The sequence below is a fragment of the Python bivittatus genome, unplaced genomic scaffold (assembly GCF_059951505.1).
Source record: "Python bivittatus isolate LINGU-HERP-01145 unplaced genomic scaffold, Pbiv_v1 ctg000570_np1212, whole genome shotgun sequence".
NCBI lineage: Eukaryota > Metazoa > Chordata > Lepidosauria > Squamata > Pythonidae > Python > Python bivittatus.
Genome location: NW_028277097.1, coordinates 13412977 through 13439948, shown reverse-complemented (window position 1 = coordinate 13439948; position 26972 = coordinate 13412977). Strand labels below are relative to the sequence as shown.

The 26972-nt window shown below is 41.5% G+C and overlaps 1 protein-coding gene across 1 annotated transcript in view; it reads right to left on the bottom strand.

Annotated features, from left to right (window-relative positions):
• Nucleotides 1-6682: 6682 nt before the first annotated feature.
• The window catches only part of MBD2 (methyl-CpG binding domain protein 2), a 51821-nt gene continuing 31531 nt past the window's right edge, over nucleotides 6683-26972 (bottom strand). The window contains exons 4-7 of the mRNA XM_088152823.1: nucleotides 20690-20780; nucleotides 19135-19312; nucleotides 9222-9366; nucleotides 6683-6932 (exon numbers count right to left, since the gene is read on the bottom strand). Coding sequence (XP_088008949.1) covers nucleotides 9237-9366; nucleotides 19135-19312; nucleotides 20690-20780 — 399 coding nt within the window. The 3' untranslated portion in view covers nucleotides 6683-6932; nucleotides 9222-9236. The remainder of the gene's footprint in view (nucleotides 6933-9221; nucleotides 9367-19134; nucleotides 19313-20689; nucleotides 20781-26972) is intronic.

The window sequence follows — 26972 nt, the reverse complement described above, 5'->3', positions numbered from 1 at the left end:
CTTTTTTCAAATAAGCTTGGTGTGATTTATATGTCCCTCTACTGTCTCTCAAAATAAATAGTTCTTGCTGACTGGGCTAATTTCATTGGCAAGTTGACTTTAAAGTGAGCCTCGATTCAACCAAGGGAGAAGATCCACTGGAACCAGCTACATCATACATTCTTGAAGAATCTGTCCCTGATGCTTAAGAGTTGGTTCAGGTTGAATCAACTTGGAAAGGCTGTTCAATCAGCAGGTAACAGATAATAGTAATGCATAGAGAACAGCACGATAGCACATGTGTGTGCCTTAACACCAATCTCTGCACACATTGCTCTCCTCCCTATATCCAGTCTTTCTACACTAAGCAAATAAAACCTGAATGCTGCTTCCATACACAAGTAACATACAACAGCTATAGGTTTTCAGTATTTAAGTCAAGGGTATGATGGATGTGTTCTTCAGATACAGCTTTTAGAGATCAGGTAACTGAAACTATAAAGAACTTGCATTTACTTGCATATAAGCCAGGGATATGCCTATTTATCACGAAGCAATCTCCCAGAAGGGGACAGGAAAGTAGGAGGGTGGATAAAAATTAAAATTGGTTGTATTTAATATACATATTATGGCTAACATTGGTCCCAATTATTTAATAATTTCCCTTTTTGTTGTAGGAAAAATGATTTGGTGTTATGAAGGGTAACTGGGAGTTTTGGACCATATGGAGCTTTAGGATGTGCTGTCTTGAGGTCAACTAACAATGTTAGAGGAGAAAATTGTCCAAATTGCCATCAAATCCAAATTTACCACCTAGGTCACCTAGGAACTCATTTGTAGAATGAACAGTTGCTCGACTCCGCAGGAGATTGGTATCAAAACAAGGTTTCCATGAAAACTTTGTGAAGGACAGCCATTAGTGGTCTGCTGTCATTGAGTAGATAGATTTAAAAATGCTAACCATATTTTCTATTTCAACATTTTAAAGGAACTTTAAAAAAAACATTTATAATAGAATGATTCCCTATAAAGTTTTGGCAAGGAGGACAGCAGAAAAGTTTGGCCTGGTAAGTGATGATCAGACTTCCAATTTCATATTTAAGAAGAAGGGGGGATAAATAAATGGTCCATTTAAAAAAGAAGAAGAAGAAAGCTTTCCTAGCAGCGATTAATATCCAGGAGACTGCTCTACAAAGTCCAAGTATGGACCACTTCATGCAGTCCTTCCCAGTGGGCAATGGTTCTCTTTCCTTCCCACAGGAACACCGTGGCATGCCCATAACTACATGCACCACTGCCTTCTAGACAAAATGGTGGCTTCCAGATGGCCTTCAAGGACAGCAGATGGCCCCACGTGGAACACATTGCAACGGTCTAATCAAAAGGTGATCCAAGCCATGGATAACTGTGAATGGGGCAGTCTCATCCAGGAGTAGGCACAACTGGCACACAGATTAATTTGTTCAAAGGCCCTCCTGGCTACACTGTCACCTACTCTTCCAGCAGGAACTGAGAGTTCAACAGGACCCTCAAATTGTGCATCGTGTCTGGGGAAGTACAACTCCATCCAGAACTAAAGATCAAAAATCTCTGGATACAATGAGCCTCAAAACCAACAGACATTTGGTCTTGCTAGACTTAAGTCAAATTCCGTTCTTCCCCATCCAGATCCCCATCAAGACACTAGGAAATAACCTTGGTGCCATTCCCAGGTAACCAAGCCAGACCATGTCTCAGTCAACTCCTCAGTGTCCAGCTCAGAGCAGATTCAATCAACTTTATCTGACACATGCCTAGAATATCTTCACAGTGGTCCTGCAGACGTTCCTCCACATCCTCTCTACCTAGGAGGAACTTAAACAGGGCTGCCAGCTGGCTGTCCATGAATGTGATAAGAGCAGAAAATAATTTTGTTTTGCTACTCTTATCCTTATGAGGTGATCCTTAAAGGATTTTACCTATGCTCAATTGGATTCACTTTTTTGATAGCAATTCAGGGTACAGTTGATTTTCTTGACAAGACTATGGTGCTCACTTTTCTCTAGCATAGTATGATGGAGAAATAAAGGGAGTGGATGACAATTGTGGACAGGGTTAGGTGGACAAATCAAAAGAAACAACAGCATTTCATTTAGGGCCTACTTTAGGTGGGTTTTTATTACGAGCATGGGCCTCCCAGGAGCAAAATGCTCCCATATCCATCCTCACATCCACCCAAAACCTGGAGAGACAGACCAAAATCAAGCTATCAAAATTTTGTCATTTTACAATGCAGTTTTGGAGATTCTCATTTCCTGGGAGAATGTGAGACACCTTTCCTTCAAGAATGGGAGATAATTAAAGGGTTGGGTTTTTTTTAACTGAATTCAGAGTTGTCATTCACACTTAATATGTTTGGGCCAGAAAATACTTTTGAAAATACTTTTGTACTGCTAAAGCAGAGTAAATACCATCCAGAGTGCAGAATTTGTCACACTGACATAATTTCCGTCTGATAACAACTCCACTCGGAGGGTTGTAATATTTGCAATTGCCTTACCACATTGTTCAGTCTCATCCCACGGAGTGAGTCCTTGCCTGTTTCAGCTTTTACTAAAACAAACGTATCTTGCACCACATTTAGAAAGAAACTGCAGAACAGATTTGCTGACTGATGCTGGAATTTTCGGTCAGAATGAAAAGACTTGTTTGGGATTCAAAATATCCACATATATTTTTGGACAAATCTTATTGTGCATACATTCTCCCAGCATCAGCACACACAATGACAGAACTGGATGGACTCTGGACAAACATGTCCAGACCTACCTACCAGCAATGGGTGGAGACACCCCAATAGTGTGTTCAAAACATAACATGCCTCCCATGTACACAAGCATATTCACAGCCCATTTGTCCTTAAACAGAGTGCAATTAGGCTACACATTAATCTCCACTGATAACAAGAGAGGTAATGTTAAAATCAGATTACAGTTAGGAGTGTGATTTTTCAAGGGAGATTGCAACCCTGGAAGGGTGAAGGTTAGTTCTTTCCCACCAATATCATCACCTGCCACTCAAAATTATCCCTACTAGACAATGAAGCTTTAAAATAGTTTCCACCAAGAACAAGGGAGGAGATTTTAAAGTCTTGCAAGTTGGGCAACAAGCTTGAACCTTGAGAAGCTGCCAACTAGTGACATATTTTATCAAGCCATGGTTTAACTGTAGTTTGTTGAATACACAGTCAGGTACTTCACAGAAAAAAGTCATAAATCGTAAACCATCACGGCCACGTTATCCCCATTGCTGATCCCTATCCTGCAATTGCTGGGATAAGCAATCCTAGATGTTAGGCTTTGAGAGCCTGTGTGGATGGGGTAGGGGTGAAACTGTTGGACTAGGACCAGAGAGACCTGGGTTCAAGTCCCCTCTCAGCTAGGGAAGCTCACTGGGTGACTTTGGGTCATTGGCTCTTTCCCACCCTACCCTATCTTACAAGGTTGTGTTGTGGGGGGAAATTACAGGACACAGTGATATATTTGATGCGTTGAACTCCTGGAGGAATGGCAGGAGGTGCATCTAATCATCAATAAAGTGATTCATGTTGAGGCTGCCCTTGGATGAAGTGGGAATAAGGATATAATAACGGAGAGCCAGTTTGGTGTAATGGTGAAGGTGCTGGACTAGAAGCTACAAGAATTCTAGTCCTATCCTAGGTATGGCAGCCATTAAGATGACTTTGGACCAATCACTCCATCTCAGCTCACTCTGCCCATTCTGCTGGAAAAACAGAAGGTGGGAGCATTACATTCTTACATTGTACAAAATAAAGGTGGGTCATAACTCTAATAATAAAAGGGGGATAATATGACATAACTTTGGTACAGCTAAGGACGACTTAGGGGACGCGGTGGCGCAGCGGCTTAATGACGCTGAAAGTTGCTGGCCAGAAATGGTCAACACTTCAGCGGTTCGAGTCCAGCCTTTGCGTTAGCAGGGTGAGCTCCTGTTTCCTCCCCAGTTCCTGTCAACCCAACAGTTCGAAAACTCATGTGAGTAGATAAATGGGTACTCTCACTCTGGTGGGAGGAAAAATGCTGGCGGCGCCTTGCAAAAAGGAGTCGGGAGCAGTTGCTGGTAAGCGCGAAAAATCGCGCATGCCCGAAAAGGGTGCGAAGCAACGGAAACCCCGCCTCCTGCACACGCCAGCTGGGCTCTGCTCTAGGAAGGAGGCTCTGGCAAACCACTTCCGAAACACTTGCCTTGAAAACTGCAAGGACTCGTCCAAGCAGTCACTGCAGAGTCGGTAACGACTGAGCGCAGATAAAAAAAAAAGGACTTAAGGCTCCGTGAGACACACTTGGCCCATGGACAGACCCAAGTAGGAAAACTCATAGATAGAACTCAATTAAGTGTTCAGTTTGGACAGGCAAGATAGAAGTTGAGTAAATAAATAGTAAATAGTTCAATGCACATTATAAAGCCACTAAAATTCATTTGCCGGAGTGTCTTACAGGCCGATTTTATGAAAAATAATCATGCTCTGAGTGTATCTTCTCCGTAACCAAGCTCTGAAAGGCTCATCAGGTTCCAAGTCTACTAGATGAATGGATTTTGCTGGACGCTGCTCCCAAATCAGCTTTTCCACCCAATTTAGCTACCAACAAGCCTGATAATAAGAGATCCCCAAAGCAGGCATTATTTGCTAAGGGAAAATGGTACAGAGCCAGCAACAGACGACACGCAGCACAGCAGGGTATTCGGCATCTCTACCCTTAAAGCAGGAAGGGGGAAGCATTCTATCACTTTCGCACACATTCAACTGAAAGCCATTCTGTGTCATTTCCCTAGTAATATGCAACTATTTAAAAAATCCGTACCTGCACATGATTATGTATTTAAATAAACATTTGCTTATTTTTGTCCAAATAGGCATTTTCAAATCCATGTTTGTTCCCAAATATACATCTTTAAATGCAGGTTAAAATTTTATTTAAAACCAAGAAATGGAAAACTTCATGAATAATTGTGCTTTGATCCAACCGGAAACCTAGGAACTTAGGGTCAATTCAGGTCCCCTTCGTGGTTGCAGAAGGTTGAATTTCTGAAACATCATCACTTCAAAGACTAGACCAGACTTCTCCAAACCAAGGCCTCCAGGAGGTGGAACTCTGCGGTTCTCAGAATTTCCAGCCAACATAGTCAACGATTTGCCTACTCTATGATTAATTAGCTCTCCCCAAGCACTAAACTATGCTGTTGCCTGCAATAAGCTTTTAAGGTGGTGAGAAATTCAAACCAAAACAAACATGGTTTCAGCCCTTCTAAAGTTGGCTGGCCAACATGCGAAGATAAAGCTAAAGTGTTTTGCAGCTTGAGGAGAAACAACTTCTAATCCAATTCCACATGCAAAAGACTAGCTAATACTTCCATGTCTGAAACTGAACAGTGTCCTTGACCATGTCTGAAGGAACAGGCTAGTTTAGGAGGCCAAGGGCATGTTCAGGGGAACATAGCTTTGTTCTCCACCAGGAGGCCACTGGCACCCAATGTCATCCACCAGAAGCAAATACCTTAGTCTTGCCTAATGACAGAGATGGTCCTGCGAAGGTTATCTTGCAACGAAATGGGCAAATTACCCATTTATTTTAGTCATGCTCAACATGGCGCCCCCATGAGTGTTCTTAAAATTTCTAGAATTTCTACTTCATGGCCAAGTTGGCTGAGAATTTGAGGGGTTATTGGATTAAACAGCTGGAGGACGCCAAGCTGGGGATGGCTGACCTATTTAGTCTTATCTAGACATTTCACTCCCTTATTTAGATATAGCTTGTTGCACAGACAATTTCCCACTCCTATTGCTTGCGATCTGGTCAATGGCTGTAATAAAAAGTATCTATCATCTATCATCCTTTAACTGAAAATCAAATATACCGTTTTTCCCCACAATGAACAAACACATCATACAAGGAATAATTATTGTTCATCCTTTGTGTATCCATTCCTATTTATTTGGGTAAACCATTTCATTGAAAAAGTACTTTCCGGTCTTTATTAAGCTCATCCTCACAACAACCCTGTGAGGTAGGTCACAATTTCCCCATTTTACAAAAGGAGGACCAAGGCTCCGAATCCGATGTGGGGAAATTGCACGCTTGTTGATGTGCTTCCATAATCATGTCAGAGTGCAAATAAATTCCCAATAAACTTAACTGAGGCTGTAGCAGCCTGGCATTCTGGATTCACTACTCTCACTGAACAATATTCTCTCTGCCTAATGCTCAGAAATAGCGATAACAGCCTTGCCTTAAATTATAGCACATTACTCTAAAAATTGTAATTGCTCTGAATAAAAGTATTTATTTCTCTTTAGAGAAAGATGACAAGTCAATTTACAGATTTTTCCATTCAGTTCCAGTATAAAAATCTTCTATATAATCTATGTACAAGAAATCCTGTCACAATTTCTTTTCTTTTTTTTTTTAAAAAAAACAACTGGGAAACAATCTGTTTTCCTGATCTATCCTTGCAAAAACGTACACATAAAAAAGGAGAATGCGTGGGAAATGCTAATTATTTAGTGCTTGCCATGTTGTTGCCCCAGAATTGCAACTTGGCCTCGAAAGCTCGGCTTCAGTCTTAAGGAATTGTTGGATCTCACCAAACAAATAAAATAAAAATCAGACTTTTGAAGTCTTAAGACACAAAATAAAGGGGTAGGTTTTCTTTTCTTTTTTTTTCCTTTTTTTCCTCTTTTCTTTCTTTTTTTAACAAGATATGTACATCAAAAATAACAATAATAATAATAAGAGCCAAAAAAAAAAGGCATTGGTTTTTAATGCTATTAGAAAGCTATATAAATGTGCAGAGGTCCTCTTCTTCTATCACAAAAGACCAACGGAAAACATAAAAGCGCTTCCAACTTCCAGGAATTTTTCTCTGGGAGTCTTTCTCTTTTTTTAAAAAAGTACCTGTAAAAGAAATGGGGAGACGGAGCATGAATGATCGTTTTTTAAAATGATATAGAATGGTTCTTCCAAGTCAAAATCTGCACACCCGCCTACCCCAGAAAGCCTAACGCAAGTCTCCATATGCTGCAAAGTCTCAAGATGGCCGTAGTAGTTTAACTGAACCTGCCAAAAGCCTCAATTTTCTGTGGAAATCCTCTCCTCGTTCTTCTCCTCTCGGGCAGCTGGAAATTAGTCCAACGGAACTCAGTGACGCACACAGAAAGATTGAGCTGTCAGTGGCTTAAGTTCCTGTTATTTCTTACAGAAATTGGAAGGAGGAAAAAAAATGGAAGGAGGTCCCATCTGCTTCTTCTCTGGTGCAGGAAATGAGGCACTGCCCGCAGATAAATGAGAGGATGAGCAGATAGGCTGCGCTGGGGAAAAACTCAAAGGGAATTCTCCAGAATTGGTAGCAACTGTTAACAGCGACAGTGTCTGCAAACACTGGAGCCTTCTGACGAAATAGGAGCTTAGCCAAAGGAATCTGTCTGAGTCCATCATACATCATAATGGGATTTTTCTCCATCCTCTCAAGGCGCTACGATAAAGCCTTCCCAGGGACCTCTCTCATTTTTAAACTGATATACAGAATATACTTTAAAGAATAACGTTTTAAGAAGGGGAGAGAAGAACAGAGCCCGGTTTCTGTTCAGAGTTGAGCTTAAAATGCACGGCCGATCAGCATTACAAGGAGGAACTTTTCTCACCCAGAATTTGCCGAGCTGCAGAAATATGGTTTAACTCCCTGTCCTTCCCCACAGTGCGAAGTTCAAGATTTGGGGAAAAGATTTGTTGTACACTGCCCAGAGTCACTTGTTTGTGAGATGGGCGGCCATATAAATGTTATGAATAAATAAAATAAAATAAAAACGGGGGCCATACCTGCAGCTTACAACAATTACTCTAATTAGACAATAGCACAGACAAGAGCTATTTTGTCTTGCTGACTAGGAAGTTGTCCCTAGATTATACAAATGGTAGCTGCTATTCAGAGGCACAATATTCCTGCAAAATTAGGTATGAACTTGGCTAACGACATCATACTTTTGCTTCCTTCCCCCCCCCCCCAATTAATTATGAAAACCAGCACAATTTGAAGATTTTTGGAGGCATAAGAACTAGTGGACAGGCTGTCCACCCTTCTAATTCCTTCCCAACTATCAGAAGCATTGCCTTCAAATCTTTCTTTGCTGGGGAGATGGGCCAGATTCCCAAGGAATGCATCTCTGAAGGACAAGCTTCGTGAAGTGAGTCCCTCAGATGTGGCATTGCTGTGCAAGGAACAGGACATAGGGAGGACTTGCATTCGATGTTCCTGTGCAGCATCAACACATCTGATGCTGCTGACAACAGATGGAGCTGGAAGAAGAAATGTCTACCACTGTCTCCTGATGGCAGGGATGGATGGTCCATTAAGGACAAGGACCATAGGAGCCAGGGCCTATGAAAGAGGCATGAGGGGAGAATAGATTTGGCTGACCTTGGAAGCTAAACAGTGTCAGCCCTGGTTTGTATCTAGATAGGAAACTGTTTGGGAATCCCAGGACTATAAACTATAAATGGCATTGAGGGAAAAGGCAGGGGCAAACTCCTTTTCCTGGCATTATCAAGAAAGCTGCATGGGTGCAGAAACATATATTATAGAGATTTAGGATTGTAATGTGGGATGTTCCCACTGTTTACAATGCAATCATTCATACTGAGATCCATGCTGGGAGGCCATGATGAACAGCATACTGAAGTCCTGTGAAGACATTAATCCAGGTCTGCTTGACTGAACTTATTTTTTATTCCCATGTCTCCCTCTGCAAGCCTTTATACAGGGGGCAGGTCCTTCCTTCACTCCTTCAACGGGGGCTGGTCTACAAGTCATTCTGGGCCACTTTTCTTCCCACCTCCCTGCCAAAATTCAAAGCAAACTTCCCCATGAAATAAGACAAAAATGGGGGTGACTTTGATGCACACCACTAATGCAAAAAAATAACTAATTCTTCCCAGCTTTCCAAAGGAAGACAATTCAGGCAAACATTCCAGCCCTGCCCTCTCCAGCAACATGATCCCAGGATCGCATTAAATGCCTCTTGGCACCAAAAAATGAAGAGTGGGCTTCCAGATTCCAAATGTCTATCTGCCCATGACTTAACCCAGCTGCTAGCATTTCCTATGGAAGAGGGAAGAGGGAGAGAGGAAAAATAAAATAAACGGATGTGATCATTCTACTGCACTTCTTTTCACAAGCTTGGACTGTACCTGATTATTTTATTCTTATGCATCTTCTCCATTGTCCATTTCAACTTCATCCAAGTCTGCTGCATCTGTAGTCCGGGACAAGATGTCTGCCATCAGTGCCTCCTCCAGTTTTTTCCGTACCTGTTGCACTCGCTCCTCTTGCTTCCTGTTGAAAAATCCGAGAATCCGTAAGAAAAGTGTTTTCAGCTCAATCTGCACATGGAATACAAAAAGGGTCAGCCAGCTAGCCAGCCAGTCAAGGAGGGCCTCAAAATGCTGCTGTGGAAGTGCTGCATCCTAAAACACGTAGCCTTCTCGCTTGGTAAATCACATTTTAAGCAACGCTTTATGTCACCCTCTGCAGAAACATTCAGGTAACAGAGAATTCCCAACATCAAACAAAATGCCTTTAGTTGAAGCACCAATGGGAAGAGTATCCCCATGAAGTTTTCCTTTCTTAAATTAAAATCCACTCCCCCTACAAAGCAGTCAGAAAGAAAAAAAGCAAGAATGCAATAGATGCACGAGCCTCATTTTCTCAAGGAACCATTTCCTTCCCTCTTCCCCAGGAAAAAACTACTGACAACATCCCACATTTTTTTTCTAGAAACGGAAGAGCACTCAGCTCCCATTTTTAAGCCTGACAATCCCCAATGCACCCATTCTAATCTCCACCTTCTACATATAATCTGTAACCTTGGGAAGATTTAGCACAGCCAAAGCAAACCACTTTGAAGCTGATGAAGGTGGATACCCTACAATCAGGTAACAATTGAAGTGCAAAACCCAAAAGCACTTTACAATTTCAGCACAGTCTTATCACACTTACTGGAATCACATATGTCTTCAGCCTTTGTTTGTTATTAACCCTACTTCGTGGAACAAACCATAGTGAGGGGGTTCCTACAATGCTAAGTCATACACCCTAGTTGGGATACGTCCAGTGCTAAGCCCAAATCACACATAACCCATTAGAGTTTGGTGCAAACACCCGATTAACATCAACAACACTTCTAAATAGCCTTAAGTTTAGATTCTTATTATATAACAATTATATAACAGTACAACTATTCATAGCAACTCTAGGTGGCTTAGATCCATAAATCTAAAAAAAAACACCCCAAAATCTCTAGCACTATCATCTGGCTCTATGCTTCGGATGGACTGCACTCTTTGTATTTTGAACATTTATTCCGGGCCTTTCTACCTGACTTTATAGCTACTTCTCTGAAAGTACCTTGTCAACAGACCTTATATTAAGCCCATTAAAAATAGACAGAATGAAACAGCCATACTATTAAAAAAGAAAGCCTCTGAACTATACCCCTGGTGATTTCACAGATATCTCTTTATAGTTTCTCTAGCCACAAAACAGATATGGCTTACCACTAACTCCTTTCACGATGTTCAGTTGGACTTTCCAGTCTAGTCTAGTCTAGTCTAGTAGGGTTACTATCAAAGTAGGATGGATGAATTCATGGAACTAAACAATCATTGGACAGCTTCCCAGCCAAATGCAGAATGCGATAGAACTGATGTCTTTGAAGGCCTCTGATGTTTTAGGAAAGCAAGAAGCAAAACTGAATGTACTCTCCCAAATCCTTCCAAGTTCACTTTTGCTATTATGAATCCAGTCCCCAAATGAGTACAATGCATGTAGATTGTTTGAACAAGCTGAGAGTTCTCATCTTCAAATGTCCTTCTGTGATGTTTCTGAATCCCAGTAATCACATTCAAAATATGCACACATTTTAACTATCTAAATTGGAAGTTGTGAGATATTAGACAGCTGTCAGGTTTTCAAACCAACCTATAGCCTATTCTTACCGGCTCAACCACACTGCTAAAACTATTCCCAGACAAGCAAAATGTGTCTTATTTCAGAAAAAGTGATGGGTGAAAAGCAGCAGAAGGAGAAGCAATATCAGTTCTTGTACTGTTCAGATAGGGAAATCTAGGGAAATAAAAGAAGTCCACCACAGGACTGTGAAAGTAGCTTTGAGGGATTTGTTTTTAGCAGGTCTATGGTGAGATGAACACAAATACAAATAAAATCTAACTGGTGGAGGGAGGGAGGGAGAGGGAGGGAGGGAGGGAGGGAGGGAGGAAATCCAATTCACCTTTGAAATACATGAGATGACCAGGGACCTTAACTTTTTTTAACAGCAAAAATGCCTTACATACAGTGATGCAGAGCTCTTTGCAGAATGCATTTCTCTTTTTGAAGCACTTCCTGGAATGACCATGACTACACCACACACTTGGCCAGTTCTGGAAGCCCTGCGAAGGAGAAGCAGCCTCAATGGCAGGGTTTCCCAAACTGTGAGGTGTGCTTCCCTTGGGGAGGTGCAGACAGAATCCAGGGAAGGTGTGAAGAACCTTTTAGTTGTACACTGTTACAAAATATCCACCTTTCCCAAAGTTTCATTGCACTGTTTTCATTGTTCATTTGTGTTCGTTTTGGTGTTTGGATTTTTAGGGGAGGTGTGTACATTAAGATTACACTAAAGGGAGGTGTGATGGCAAAATGCTTAGGAATCCCTGCTCTGTGGAAAGGTGCACATTGTTATGAACACATATTCTCTCTGTGAAAAGAAAATACACATCACCTTGTTCATTCTAAAAATGACAAACCCACTACAGGGGGTCCTCGCTTAACAACCACTTGTTCAGCAGCTGTTTCACCGGATCTCATACTCATGCCATTGCAGAGCCCCCATGGTCATGCGATCATGATTTGCGACCTTCCCTGCTGGCTTCTCACAAGCAAAGTCAATGGGGAAGCCAGCAGGAAGTCGGAAGTCATGGTTATGCGAGGTCCTCACTTAACGACAGCAACGGGGACAGCAAATGTGTCACTAAGTGGTGTGATCACATGGTTTTTCAACATATAACCATGTTGCTTAACAACCCAGTCTCCAGTCCCAATTAGCATTGTTAAACAAGGACTATTTGCACTACTACTAAACAGAAGCAAAAAAATTCTCAAAACTTAATTTTTAAATTAAACTTTTGTCAATCAAACTTTAGAGTGGAAATTGCTCTGCAAAAAAGAAAGGCAGGGAAATGGGTTGGATTTAGATCAATCCACACATCCCTATGGAAACAAGAGGAAAGAAAACTGCAAACTATAACCAAGTTACATTTTTCCAGGGGTCTTATGTCACCCGTCAAAAAAGATTTAAATGAGCAGTCAAACACTAGATAATGTCATCTTCCCCACCCCAACTGCATTACAGCTTGAAAGAAGAGAATGCCTTTAAAGCACTAACACGTTTATCATGGATGGGAAATTACTAATTTTTTCTCTTGGTTTATTACAAAAACAACAACTTGGATTATGTTCATGCCAAGACTGTAAATGTACTCAGTAAAACAAATAAACAACAACCAAAAAAAGAATAAATAATAGAAGTGCTATACATTGCTGTTTACAGAACCTTTATTATTATCTTTTCATATGGTATATTACACGGAGCCATACTTTTGTAGTGTTTGGGGGGCGCGGGGGATCTCAAAGCTGATGAATGAGATTTATTTTTAAGCAACATCCGGGCAATGCAAAGATATTTCTATAAAGTATAAGGCTGAGGATCTGAACAAAAAGATATTCAGTGCATAACATAATAGTGGGCAGAACAAAGCACAGGGATCTAATTTTGGAGTAAGGGGTGTGTTAGAAGTCAGAGGGCAAAGCTAAAGAGTGAGAAAACGAATAAGCTCTACTAGATCACGCTCTGAAATGTATGGCCCAAGATTAAAGTCAATGAACGCAGACAACGTGCAGCTGTTTATGGAAAGCATGCGCCCTAGATGAGAGTTATGAATGAGCAACACTGCAGAAGGAAAAGCCAATGCAGCCTAAATAGAAACTGGCATTGTTAGGTCGGTGGCCTTCTCCTTCAAACCCATCCTTCTTCTCTGCCAGAGTCTGCTAAGAGTTGTTGCTCATCCCCTGCTACCTGACTCTGATCTTAGAGGACCAAACCCACCCCTTTTTGCAGGCAAACACACAGAATTCCCACCAAGTATGGTCCATTAGAGTCCTTCTGCAGCTGAACATCTAGCAAGATCTTCAGACCAGGAGAACATTGTCTGTTTCCACTGCTCCTGGCTCAAGCTGGCTTGATTCCACTACTCCTTCTCTCCCAATTTTTATTCCTCATTCATTTCTTCTCTCCAGCCTTCTCCTTGCCCTAAAGTTTCTTCAGAAATCACCCCCCTTTCTTCTGGATCTTTAAGCAGCTAGAACTTCCAGGTTCTCCTCAAGCCTGCACCTTCTCCTTTTCTAGCATAGCCACCATTCCTTTTTGTGGAAAGGCTGGGAGCAGGCAAATGGCTGCCAAGTACCATTAGGCAAACACAGGATACACCCGGGGGGAGGAAGAGAGAGAGAAATTATTCACACATGCCCCTTTAACCTCCCATGGACAGAGCTTTGAAATATCAGTCTGTCCAACTATTACATCAAAGTATATTTCCAATTAACTAGATAGACTATTTTGGCAGTAGAGATTTATCCAGGGGTTTGGTCCTTTGCAGTCCAAAGTCTGTAATGTCAGCTTTACTGAAGACATTGAGGCAATCCTTTTCCTTACTGGGGTTATCTCCATGTCTTCCCAGCTGGTTTTCTTTTCTGAGGGAATGACTCAGCTCTCAGCCAAGAAAATGGAGCTGTCTCAAGGCTCAGCTCCTTGGAAGGGATGGGGTAGTTTTAAAGGCCTGTACAGAAAATGCCTCCAGCAAAGTTTGTTCTATGTTTTGCTTTAAGCCATGTTTTGTTTCTCTTGTTCATCACCCCCTCCATTGGCTTTCATGTTTTTAGGCACTGAGTATTCCCTGTTGAGGTGAATCACTCTCAAGAGAGTCCTTTTCCTTTTACCACATTTAGAACTGGGTCTCCTCGTCCTCGTCCTCCTCCTTCTCCTCCTCTCCCTCTTCCTCGTCCTCCCCCCCCCCCCCAGTGGTCTTCTGGTCTTGTTCCTTTCTAGATGGAAGCCATCCTTTTCAACACCCTCCAGAGACATTTCAAATAAAAGGGTTTTTCCTAAAGAGTCAAACAGTTCTGGCTTCAGATTTTGGGAACTGTGGCAAAATGTGCTTTATAGAAGCATAATGCCCCATTTAGGCCATTAACTCCCCTGCTTTGTACAATAATCCAAATTAAAACATCTCCAGCAAATGCAGCTTTTGCCAGATCATACCAGAAAAGGAGAACCCATAACTTCTTTCACATCAGCCTGCTTTTACTATCAAAATATTTGTTCTCACAGTCAACCAGAATTCGCCTTCCTGTAACGTGAAACCATTATTTTGTATCCTGCTTTTTAGGATCTTGACTGCTATCTTTGTGATATCCTTTCAGTCGTCTCTTCTCAAGACTAAGTATTCTCAACTCCTTCAATCTCTATTCACTGTACTTGGTTTCCAGTATGCTGATCATCTTGGTTGCCTTTCTTTACCTCCATTTCAGTTTGCCTGAATCCTTCTTAAAATATGACGTCCAGACCTAAAGTTAGCACTTAAGACAGGGCCTGCAATGCATGGGATGGAGAAGAAAGGATCACAAATCCAAAGGAAACATATTGGTTTTCCTCTGAGTAAGAACGGAAATGCAGATCTTTTGAGGAAGCATCAAAGGAGGCACCCCACAACGGAGGCCAGGCTACTCTTCTCTCTTACAGATTTTACCAGAGCCAGGGATTCAACTTGAAAAAACCCAGGCAGCAGCCATCTTCCACTCAACAAATTACTGTCATGTGAAAAAGCATCATTACAAGTTAAATAAGAGTTCTGTGCCTGAAGCAAATGATTTCTCCATTAAAGTGTTCAGCTTGATTTCCACTCCTAATTTGCAGAAGCAGAACTGTGGGGGAAAGAAGAAAAAAGGGGGGGAGGGAAAGATCCCCTCTATGCAATTGAATCAACAGTGGTTCATGCCAACATACTTCTTTAAAAAAGAAAAAAGTGAGTATGGTATGGAGGGCTAGAAATGAGAAGCAGGTATGACTTTCTAAAGCAGACACGCCTTTAGAAGGCAATCTAAAAAGGTGGAGGAAACAATAGGCATTGAAGATGTTGCCTTAGCCAGGTAATGAAACGCTTGCAAGAAAAGAACCAGGCTCAGAGAACCCCAAGGACTCCACAGGAAACAATATTTCTACTATGGGTTAAGAGTGCCCTCTGCTGGTGGATGTGGGATATGTGAATTGCTTTTTAAGAGCCTTTAGAGACTGTTTTATGAGTTAACAGTCTTCTGCTGGAGGCAGAAATAAAAATGGGGAAAAACCCATGCTGTGTTAACTATTACACTTATATTACATTGCTCAGGACATGGTGAGGCTCCAAAGATGCTTAGTCCAAAGTAAGTGGGAAAAATAAAAAAGAGTAGCGGGGAAGTAAGATATAGATGGTGCAGCTGTATCCTTTTCTCGAATTCAAACATTTCCAAAACTGCTGAATGTTTAACAATCTTTTCTGGCTATCTCACTGAGGTCCATTTAACCCAGTGTTTTTCAAACTTGGCCACTTTAAGATGGGTGGACTTCAACTCTCAGAATTCCCCAGCCAGCAATGCTGGCTGGGGAATTCTGAGAGTTGAAGTCTACCCATCTTAAAGTGGCCAAGTTTGAAAAACACTGATTTAAGCCACCAAAATTGCCTACAACTTTAATTTGCAAAAGTAAATCAGCCAGTTGTTAACAGCTTTGATAAAATAATTATCCAGGACGACTAATCTATGCCAGTGTCACTCAGGTCAACCCAAAAAACCTATTCTGGACTTATGCAACTTCACACTGCAGGTATGGTGCATGGCAATACTTCTGACTCATTTTTAATTTTTTTTTTTTAATTTATCTATCGTATTTATATAGCCGCCCATCTCACATAAAGTGACTCTGGGCGGCGTGCAACAATGAAAAACAATAAATACATAAAAACAATTACAAGCAAAAGACTATAAAAGAATAGTTTTTTACTTGCAATGAAAAAGAACCCTTCCAAATAGCAGAGCTGCAAGTCTGAAAAGGCCAAAATCGTATTTTAAGGTGTGAAAGATTATTACCATTATCTTACTATCACTATGATTATTCCACAGAGCACTGAAAAACTGAAACCACCACCTCCCATCCAGAAACATAATCTGGTCCTGTTTGTAGAAGTGTGTTTTTTTTCCTAAAACTTGATATCATGTGTACAAAGATAAGAAGACTTCCAAATCTAGAGTTTCTCACCAGCTTCCAGAAAATAGTATTCCCCATAAAGAAACACTTAATGATATCACACCTTGGTGTGGATTTGAATTATCAGCTACCGTGCACATCATTCTTGGCTGAAAAGCAGTGGTTCCCCGGAGGGGGAATACATTAAAAACCCAAAAACTGTGGAGCCAGAAAACCAATTAACAAACAAACAGAAGTGCTAATCGTTCCTGGCTGTTCAGTTCTTCTGGCACTACGTCTCTCCAACGTAAGACTCTTGGAGATCGTGTCCTACTCTAACAAAATTCAGAGCTGCAAGAAAAAAATGATATGGCACCACTAGGAAGTACAAGCTCCTGGCACACCATCAGTTCTGTATTCGTGTGTTTGGCTAGGGTTGTGCTTCCACAAGACTCCTGGTGGCCTCCAATCCACACTTCCGATTGGGTTTATTCTTGGCATGAATGGGGCTGTCTGTTTGTTTCCAAAATCATTTTTTTCCCAGAAGCTGTCCTCTTTCCATATCCATTTGTAACTATTTTTGGTAAAAAATCTGAGTGAAAATCCCTATCCCTTTCTTTCTTCTTTTGCCATGCAATGTTCCTCAAAGTATCCAACATTTGGAGGTGGGGGGGGGGGGGGTTATTGCTCAGCTTTTGCCTAATACACACTGTGGTTGTTTACCCAAAGCCCAGCATCTCCCAATTTAAAACACCAAAGGCAAGTGTTTAAAAACACACTTACTCAACCCCAGGATTAGTAAATATCCAAAGCCTGGTTATCAGTATTTTGAAAATAGATAAAAGGAAGCTATAAAACCTAACCAAATCATGAGCAAATTTCTTGCAGCAATTACCACCAGATCAGCAGGAAATCAATCACGTATAGCGGTAATAAAAGATGATCTGAGTCTTAAAAGCTAGCGGTAAATGGAGCATTTAAAAAGAAAAATGCAAGCATAATCAAGCTGGACTTGGTGGTGCAAGATTGGGAATATGCCCTCTCATAACTCCTACAGCATGCTTAGTTGATTTACTTCTTTGTTTATGCGCCATCACAAGTGAATGTTGTGTCAGCAAAAACTGGTGAGGAAGGAAGGAAGGAAGGAAGGAAGGAAGGAAGGAAGGAAGGAAGGAAGGAAGGAAGGAAGGAAGGAAGGAAGGAAGGAAGGAAGGAAGGATCCTTTCTTCTTTCTTAAAAAAGGTATCCACAGAAAACAGAGAGCACTTTTTTCAAACTCCACCATCCAGACATACTGTGATGCAACTCCCAGGATCTCTAGCCAAAGACAACTGGAAGGACACAGATTGGGGAGGCTCCTATCAAAGAACTAGAAACAAAGGAATAGGCTAACTGGGATGAAATCTGGATTCCAGGTAGCAATAGGTCCCTGTAGAAAATAGGGATCCAAAGACAGAGATGGAAGTACTAGCTGAATCAAGGTTGGTAGTAACAAAAGTTGTCAAGGTGCTGAACCTCAAAGATGGTCAGGCAAAACCTCTCTGGAATTCTCTGTGCAAAGACTTTCTGAACTAGGTTGCTCCAAGGATCTATTTATCCCAGCCATTTCCCCCTTCCCAACACACATAAGGCCTGCTCATCCCCACCCCACAGCAGTGCACAAGATGAGAACCGGCCAAATGGCTGAAGCCAGAAGTCTACTTTTTAAGGCAGGGATGGACAACTTAGCAGAGGCCACACTGATTTCTAGCTACCGAGGGGTCTAGACCAGTGTTTCTCAACCTTGGCAACTTTAAGATGTCTGGACTTCAGCTTCCAGAATTCCCCAACCAGCATGGCTGGCTATGGAATTCTGGAAGTTGAAATCCAGACATCTTAAAGTTGCCAAGGTTGAGAAACACTGGTCTAGAAGGATGTGTAGCAATGCAGCTTCCTAAAACCTTGAATATGACCTCCTGGGATCTCAAATGTTGTGACCCATTTGTAACACTTAGGGTAACAGAGGCAGAAATTATTCAGTGTGTGACCCAAGAGCAATCAAAATGTATTTAATTTGAATCAAATATAAGCAAATTGAAATGTGTATTTGCTCTCCTTTCTCACCCTCTAGTTTTTACGATGTGGCCTGCAGCCAAGTGGATTTTCAACCTCGAAAAGGAAACTTCTATTGTAAGCCAGGATCTCAAGCTCCAGGTTCTCCCAAACTATAGTCCAAGGGTTTGTAACAATAACCCATAAGAGTACTAGAGTTGGTCCATAGTACAGGCATCAGATAAAAGTATTTATTTTAAAATGACTGAAGTCTCTAGAATTCACTAAATCTTTCAAAATCTCGGTGTCCCTAATGAAAATCTTGTAGCAAACTTGCTCATTTCAGGCAGGAAACACCCCTAACCTGGGAGATTTAACAGCCTTTCCATCATTTTAATAATAACAAAGGAAGGAAGGAAGGAAGGAAGGAAGGAAGGAAGGAAGGAAGGAAGGAAGGAAGGAAGGAAGGAAGGAAGGAAGGAAGGAAGGAAGGAAGGAAGGAAGGAAGGAAGGAAGGGTGGGTGGGTGGGTGGGTCACAGTATCTGCAGCCATAATATTGCCAATTTATGGGATGCTCAAGAGCTCTCAGGGATGACACAGCAGTCCACCTAACGCAAAAAATGGGGGCCATCTCTTTTGTGAATAAACTACAACTCATTAGAGTTCCCACAAGCCCAGAACCCTACAAGTCCCAAAATAGCTCAGCATGATGCAGGAACCTGGTCCGTGAAGTACTCACCTAATGTCTTCATCTGTAACAATGAAGGCTTTGCAAAGAGGCTGCGATGTGTTCAACCACACAGCTGGGTTCTTTTCCACGGCAGCAGACAATTGTCCTGTGATGGGAGCAGAACTCGTGTGCAATGCGCTGGCTACAGCCGACAAGAGAGTGTCATCGTTGTTCCCCGGGCCCACGCCTGGCAGGTGAATGCAAAATGGGCTCATTAAAACTAGGCATATTCAAAGAGCTGGATCTGATATCTAGAATGCCAAATAAGACCTCTGCCCCCAAGACAAGGCTTAGCATAAGCTAAGTTTCTCAGCAAGCTGGCTGATATAATATCCTAGTAGAACAATGATTTTTCAAACTTGGCAACTTTAAGATGAGTGGACTTGAACTCCCAGAATCCCCCAGCCAGCAATTCTGGGAGTTCAACTCCACTCACCTTAAAGTTGCCAAGTTTGAAAAACTCTGTGTTAGAATATCCAAAAAGGTTCACTGTGTGATTTCTTCTCTCTACTAAAACCAGCATGCACTTCCTGGTTTTTCACTTTTGTTTTTTACATACTTCTTTCCTCCATTTAACTGCCTCCAAAAATTTGCAGGCCAGTCCTACCCAGACCTGATTCCCTTGGGATGAGCTGGGGTTGCAGTTTCCAGAATTCCCCTTCCACAGCTCACGTTGGCTTGAAATTCTGGGAAATCCTGCAATCTCAACAGAGCTGGGGGGACCCCAAGTTGGGGAAGGCCACTTTAGGACACAGTAAGAGCCAGGGTACATTAATAAGCCCTACTAATACCATATGCTTACCTTTGTTTTGTAACAAGTAAAGATTGAACAGATAGGCCTTTAACAGGGCTCTTTTTCATTCACTACAGAAGTAGAAAACAAGTTTGACTCCTACGGACTTCACTTATGGATACATCCGAGCAGCTTTTTGGCAACAGTTGCCATTCCCTTCTAGGATTTTTTTTTTTCATGTCCCAGTCTAGAATACAGTACTAAGATTTCCTTGTGGTCTCCCATCCAATTATTAAGTTCAATCCTAATTAGCTTTTCAAGATCAGCCAAGGATTGCCTAGCTATTGCTATCTAGCTGGGCATATCCAAGTAAACCCCAAATATTCAGCTCCCACCACAAATCAGAAGGAACTACCCCTAACTCTGAAGACCACCATCGCTGTACAATAAAGAAACCAGATCACATAATTGAACAGTGTCTCTCAACCTTGACAACTTTAAGTTGTGTGGACTTCAACGCCCAGAATTCCCCAGCCAGCATGCTGGCTGGGGAATTCTGGGCGTTGAAGTCCACACATTTTAAAATTGCCAAGGTTGAGAAACACTGTAATAGGGAGAATGAGAAAACTTTCTGGACTTCTCCTAGTAGCTCATAATTATTTGGAAAAAACAAATCCCTGTTCAGAAAAAGGATCATGCAAAGACCGAAGTAACAGACACCTTCTTCTCAGGAGTTCTCGAGCAGCCTACATGTGTGAACAGTCCCTCTGCCCTTCGGTTCATGAATTACCCATTTACCAAGGTCCACTAAAACCCGAGTCAAACAGTTACCTTGAAGACCTTTAGGAAGTTCCATGGATTTTATGATCTGCTCACTGACATCTGATGCACTTAAGCCTTGAAGCCTCTTCTCCCAGAAAAGCTGAAAGATCGAAAAGTCTGGTGAATGGATATAGTAAATATATACATTACTATGCTCACACACACATAGACACGTGCATATCCAATTCAGTGGCTTGGAAAAAAACAGGGTTTGATTTGGACTGATTTAGAGGCCACCTGATTAGATTCGGGCCCAAAGCCAAACCTTGCTTTATAAATTTCTTCCTTCCAATGGTTCCCCGCTGGAAAACCAGACATGCTAATCACTTTTTGGGGTCTGTTTTCTTAACAGCACCGGATGCCTGTTGCAGTTGCTTTTCACGAGGAGCTAAAACTCACCAAATTTCAGAACAGTAGCAGCATTGGGGTTACACAAGAATAAAGGGGTTTTTTTTTTATGTGGGAATTTCCACAGAGGGATTCATTTAGCTCCTCTCACAGAGTTTCTTTTGGTTCAGTGATGTGAAAACATACCGAGGAAGGGCCCTTAGGGGAGAAACTGCAACATTTCAGAGCGAGAAGTTAGGGCGACATCTGAGGCGCCTTTAGAGTGGATGAAGGTGGGGAAGAGAATTAAAAATCGCTTCCCTCCACCCTGTGGTCTGAGGGGCAATTTGAACATTGCAAAGCTACTTTTAATAAAGTTGTAGGGAGATTGTTGAGCAACATTTAGAAGGTCGGGGACTTTCAAGAGAAGATGGGGGGGGGGGAGCCTTTCCATGTTTTGAGAGCCATTTGAATGGAAATGGATTACATCATGCAAATGTATTAAGAAAGAAACCTGTCAAACATTAAGTTTATTAGGTAGGGTGTTAAGTGGCTTCTTATGGTCTACTCGGTGGGAAGAGCACAAAAAATGCCCTGCAAAGCTATTAAAAGAAGAGATTTTAATAGCAGGTGGGCAAAGGAAAATAGACTTGGCAGCCATAATCCTTAAATATGTCAGTCCTCACATCGGTGGCTTGATTTTGGCTTAGGATACAGCTGATCACAGCCATCATAGCTGACAAAAGATGCTTTAGTACTGTGTCATTCAGGATATTATGGCTTCAATAAACCTTGCTTAAAACAAAACGAACCATGGTTCAGGGTTATGTATGACCCTAGTTATATTCCCCAAAACAGAAAAGTAATAAATGCAAATACTATAGCACACAGGCCAACTGGGGCTGTTTTATATTGGGGAAATGACAGCACTAAAACTAATCAACATCCTCTACCAACCAAAAAAAGCTAAAAAAAATAAGAATATTAAAAATAAAATAAATAAAATAAAATACAAGGATTTCAGGAAAGGGTTTATGGGGAAAAAAACTCAGCTAGAAAGCATGAAGGAATGATGGGTAATTCATTATGAAAAGTTTCCTCCACTGTCCCAGAGAGTGTGATTCGAGAACTTTGTAAAAATCATTTACTATTACAGGAAGCAAAACCAGCCAGTCACAAAACTGCATTTCTTCCTTCCTGCCCTTTTAATTCAAACTTTCAATCATTTTAATACAAATCAATCCAATCCTTTTCAGTGCGTCACCTTCCAATTCCTTCCGTTGTCTCTCTTTGGACTAACTTTGACCAGATTCAGTTGAAATCACAGTCTAATTTCTAATTCTGGAAGTGTCCCCCCCCCACCTCCCCCAGGTAAAGTCAGTATCTCAAAATATTCCCAAGAACACTAAAGCACTCGATTTTAAACACTCAGTTTTTAAAAAGTTAATTACAAAGGTAGAGTCTTAGTGGGATTTTATTCACATAGTATGTGCCTGTTGTTTTTATAGTTATGTGTTTCATGATTTTTTTTACTGTGGTTAGCTGCCCAGAGTCATGAATTTGAGATAGGCGGCCATAAAAATTGAATAAATAAAGAGTAGCCCAGGAAATAAATGCTCATAGTTTCCTCCTATTTATCTGAATGGATTCATGTAGGATAGATTTTCATCTCATGGCTCTTCTGCAGCCATTAGAACAACAGCTACTTTGGTTTATTTTATACATATATAAAAATAATAGAGGTCGCTGACTCGTGCACACACCGAAGGAAGACCTCTACAGATACCACCAAAACATCTGAAAAGTTCCCATTTTTTCCCTAGTATTCTAGAAAAATGCTAATTTTCCTGTTTGGGAAGGCAGGGAAAGAAATCAAAAGATGTTCAGCACTGTAATTTATTATTTAAACAACCCTTTCTCACACATCTACTTTTTTCTATATCTTTCATAATTAATCATCCTTCTTGGTTATTTCGACTGCCTTTTCACACTCAAGCGACCAGGCGCACTTTTAAAGCAGACTGCAAAGCAAGATGTAACGGTCAAGGCCCATTTGTGTTTTACACGTGGTTTGAAAAATGCCAGCCTTGGCAGCCCAGACAGGCCTGATGAAAAATAGAATTGCAACCAGAGTGGGAAGGAGCACGAAACCTTCTGGTCATAAGGAAAGGCCTTCTCTGAAACTATTTGCATGGGGGAAATTTTTCATTGCCTGGATGGGACATTCCCACCATGCAAATAGCAGCTTCAGAGGAGAGATCTTCCTTAGAAACAAGCCTGGGGAATAAAATGTATTTATTTATTTATTTAATTTGCATGCCGCCCATCTCCCCCAACGGGTGACTCTGGGAGTCTCAATAAAGAGCTAACACACACCCCTAACACACACACACACCCCTTCATTCCTGCTGCAAGTTTGACATTGAGCAGCTCACCTCCAGTCAATGCAGATCATCAGGCTATTAACACAAAGATGCATTTAATATCCTACAGAGTGGGACTTTGGGAGTTTGGACCCTGCAACCAGGGCTGTCAGACCAGCACTTGACAAGACAAATGGGGACTGAAGTCCAGCGAGAGGTGAAGGTTGGGTGAGAATCGACAGAGTTGGGCTGACAGGGTTTACTGTAAGCCCAAAAAGGTAGACTGGACTAAGAAACCAATATTATATATCTTGGAAGATACTTACTATTTATGTAGGATTAATCGTTAGATTGTATTTTTAATTAATATTTGTCTTTCCTGTAAACCGCCCAGAGTCATTCTCTAACAAGATGGGTGGAGACAAATTTGATATATAAATAAATAAATAAATAAATAAATAAAATATAGGGCCACTTTATTGCAGCAGCTCTAGTAGCAGAATCTTGCAGGGCTGAATGTGTTTCTCCTTCCCTCCCTTTATCTTCATGAGAACTAGGGAGGGGCTTGTCTGAGATGTTTTCTCAAGCTATTTTCTTGGCCCAGGCTGAAGCTCCTCTTATCAGACCACTGCCTTGGTAGTAGCTCTTCTCCTGTCCTTCAAAGCCATTCCCTATTTTATTTTATTTTTATTTATTTGGCAAATTTATATAGCCGCCCATCTCATAAAAAGTGACTCTGGGTGGCTTACAAGCAAAATAACAGTTAAAACCATATCACAATATAAAAAACATCAGAGATAAATAACAACAAAAATTAAAAATTAAAAAAAAACCAAAGGAATAAAAACACATAAAAACACAAAAGAACCCCAAGATAGCAGGAGGACAACTATCATTTAGCCTCATTCAACCACTTCGCAGGCTTGCCATGGGATCCCCAGGGTTGATGGAAGAACCACATTTTCAAAGCTTTCTGGAAGGCTAACAGAGGTGGGGCTAACCTCATCTCAGGGGGAATGATGTTCGGGGGGGGGGTAGAGCAGAAAAGGTGCGCCTCCTGAGTCCCACCAGATGGAACTCCTTAGCAGATGGGATCCGGAGTTTATCTCTTCTGCTATGCCTTCTACGTGCACTAAAGCATTGTATAGTTTCTTTAGTTTGGGCTTCATATATTATAGGAACATAGGCAGGGTTGTTCACATACCATGGTTTATAGATCAGTGTGCTGTGCAAACATAATGAACAATGGTTTATTCAATAAACCATGCTTCAACAAGCTATGTGCTGCATGAACCCAGCCAGCCTGTGACCCAGAGCAAATCTAGCCCTGGATTGTTCCTAGCAGTGAGATCTTATTCCCACCACCTATTGTTTTTCAAAAATTCCTAGCATGTTATCAGGGAGTCATTCCTCCTAGGACCCACAGCTTCCCAGTGGGACACAGAAGGGACTTTCATTCTGGACTCTCACAGCCCATTTTCATTTGTTGTAGTTCAGATCTAACTCCAAGGCATAGAATCTCTCTTTACTATGAAGCCAAAATTGTGGTGGAGCGCATCTTGATTGTTGCATGGCATGGAGAACCCCATCCCAACATTTCATTTGGGTGGCACATACAACACAGCCAAGAGTAGTCCAATTAACCAGCCACTCTAAAAGCCTTTTTGGCCTTCCCATCTGAAACACCTGAATAGTTCCGCTTACTACTTTTTCACCTTATATAATGCAAAATATTCTTGACAGGGTAGAGTTAAAGGTGGTAGTGACAGTTCTGCAAAGACCCTGCCAGCAAAGACGTACGGCACCTCATTGTTTCGAAAACGGTTGCTTTCCTGAATGTCAAAAGCATTTAACAACCATCCTCTCATTGGTTTTTAATTACAAGGCAATCATTACAGCTACATGATTCTAAAATGCTTGGAAAGGGGAGTCTGCGGGGGGGGGGGGCTATCCAAATCTGCAAGCACTGTCTGAAGCACTGCCCCTCCTGTGCATGAGTGCATATGTCCAGTTACAAAAGGGGTAGAGGTTCAAATGTGACGCCATGCTGGCAGTCTTGCAGATTTTGACCCACCCTACCCCATCCCAGTTTCAAATGAAGTCCTTGGAACCTCATACCAATGAAGCCCCTCTCTATTATTCATTAAAGTGGCTTCCTTTTTCAGCTAACCACAGAAGCCTGAAACAAAGTGGTGGCTGCATTAAGGAGCTGATTCCATGACTCTTGAAACAGCTACACTTTTTCTCCCCCTAGGGTTGCTCAGAAGCCAGAAAAGAGAGAGGCAAACTTTAAGGAAGAGCCAAAGCGCTATATTCCCGCAAGATCTGAAGCACTTCTTCCAAACTGTTTTGAACTATAGACAACCCTACTAATTATGCAGCCTACATTAATTGCTCATTAGGAAAAGGACAATACATTTTTAATCCCGCTGCATTTAGCTTAAACAGGAACACAAGTGATAACTAGTATTTTCATTTGCCATTTGCATGATTACTGGAAGGACCTTATAAAATGCTCTCATTTGTTAGTTTTAAATCAATTTAGGATACAATTATGTCAAATGTTATGTGATCCCCGAAGGGTACGCCTGGATTGATAATGTGATGGATGAGATTTGTATGTTAATGTAATTGCTCGGCTGCACTGCTCCCTGTGCAAATCATTAATACTTCATTGTCCAATTAACATCAATTTTAAGTCAATCATGATAGAAACCACTTGGGTCATGCAGTTTCATTCACTATTTACACATTTAGGACAACTTAATTATTTCATTGCTGCTTTCCTTTGTCTTAAAGATCAATTGTTTGCTATTTAAGAAAAAAAATGAAAAACGGTACCAGATGGAAGTGGAAAAACAGATCGTTTTGACGCAAAAGTTAGCTTTGCAGCAAAAGCTTTTGCTTGGTGGGAATGCCTGAAGTGGCCGTATATCAGGTCAAATGATTTATCCACCCAGGTTGGTATTGTGATGGAATGGACTTATGAAGGCCAGGCTCAGGGAGATAAGCGTGTTCTTAGCCCCCAACAGGAGCGTGGGAAGTTCAAGAAGTTGAGGCTGGCACCTCCCTAAGGAATTCACAGTGTTGTAGCTGGCTGGCCTGGGAAGTGATGTCAGGTTCAGCCCAAAGAACTCCAAGAGACAATGCAAATACAGTTCTGTTGCGTTTATTAGCTACAACCTCCAGACAGAAATCTCCCCAGACTGAACCCAAGTTCCCAAGCCAGCCAGCCACAACACTGTGAATTCCTTAGGGAGGTGCCAGCCTCATCTTTCTGAACTTCCCACGCTCCTGTTGGGGGCTAAGAACATGCTTATCTCCTTGAGCCTGGCCTTCATAAGTCCATTCCATCACAGGTATCTTCTAAATTATAGTACGGAAGATTCTGGTTGAATGTTGAGGAAAATGTCCTTCCAGTCGTCATTCAGAAATAAAAACAATAATTAAAGGTGGTAGGGCTCTCCTTCATTACGAGAAGCTAGTCAGGCATTTATAAAAGATGTTTTCGTTTGGATTCCACCACTGGGAGCAACAGATTTGATGTCCTATACCATCCTTTCCAATTCTGTGATTTCATCTTGACTGCCACAAGTAAATAG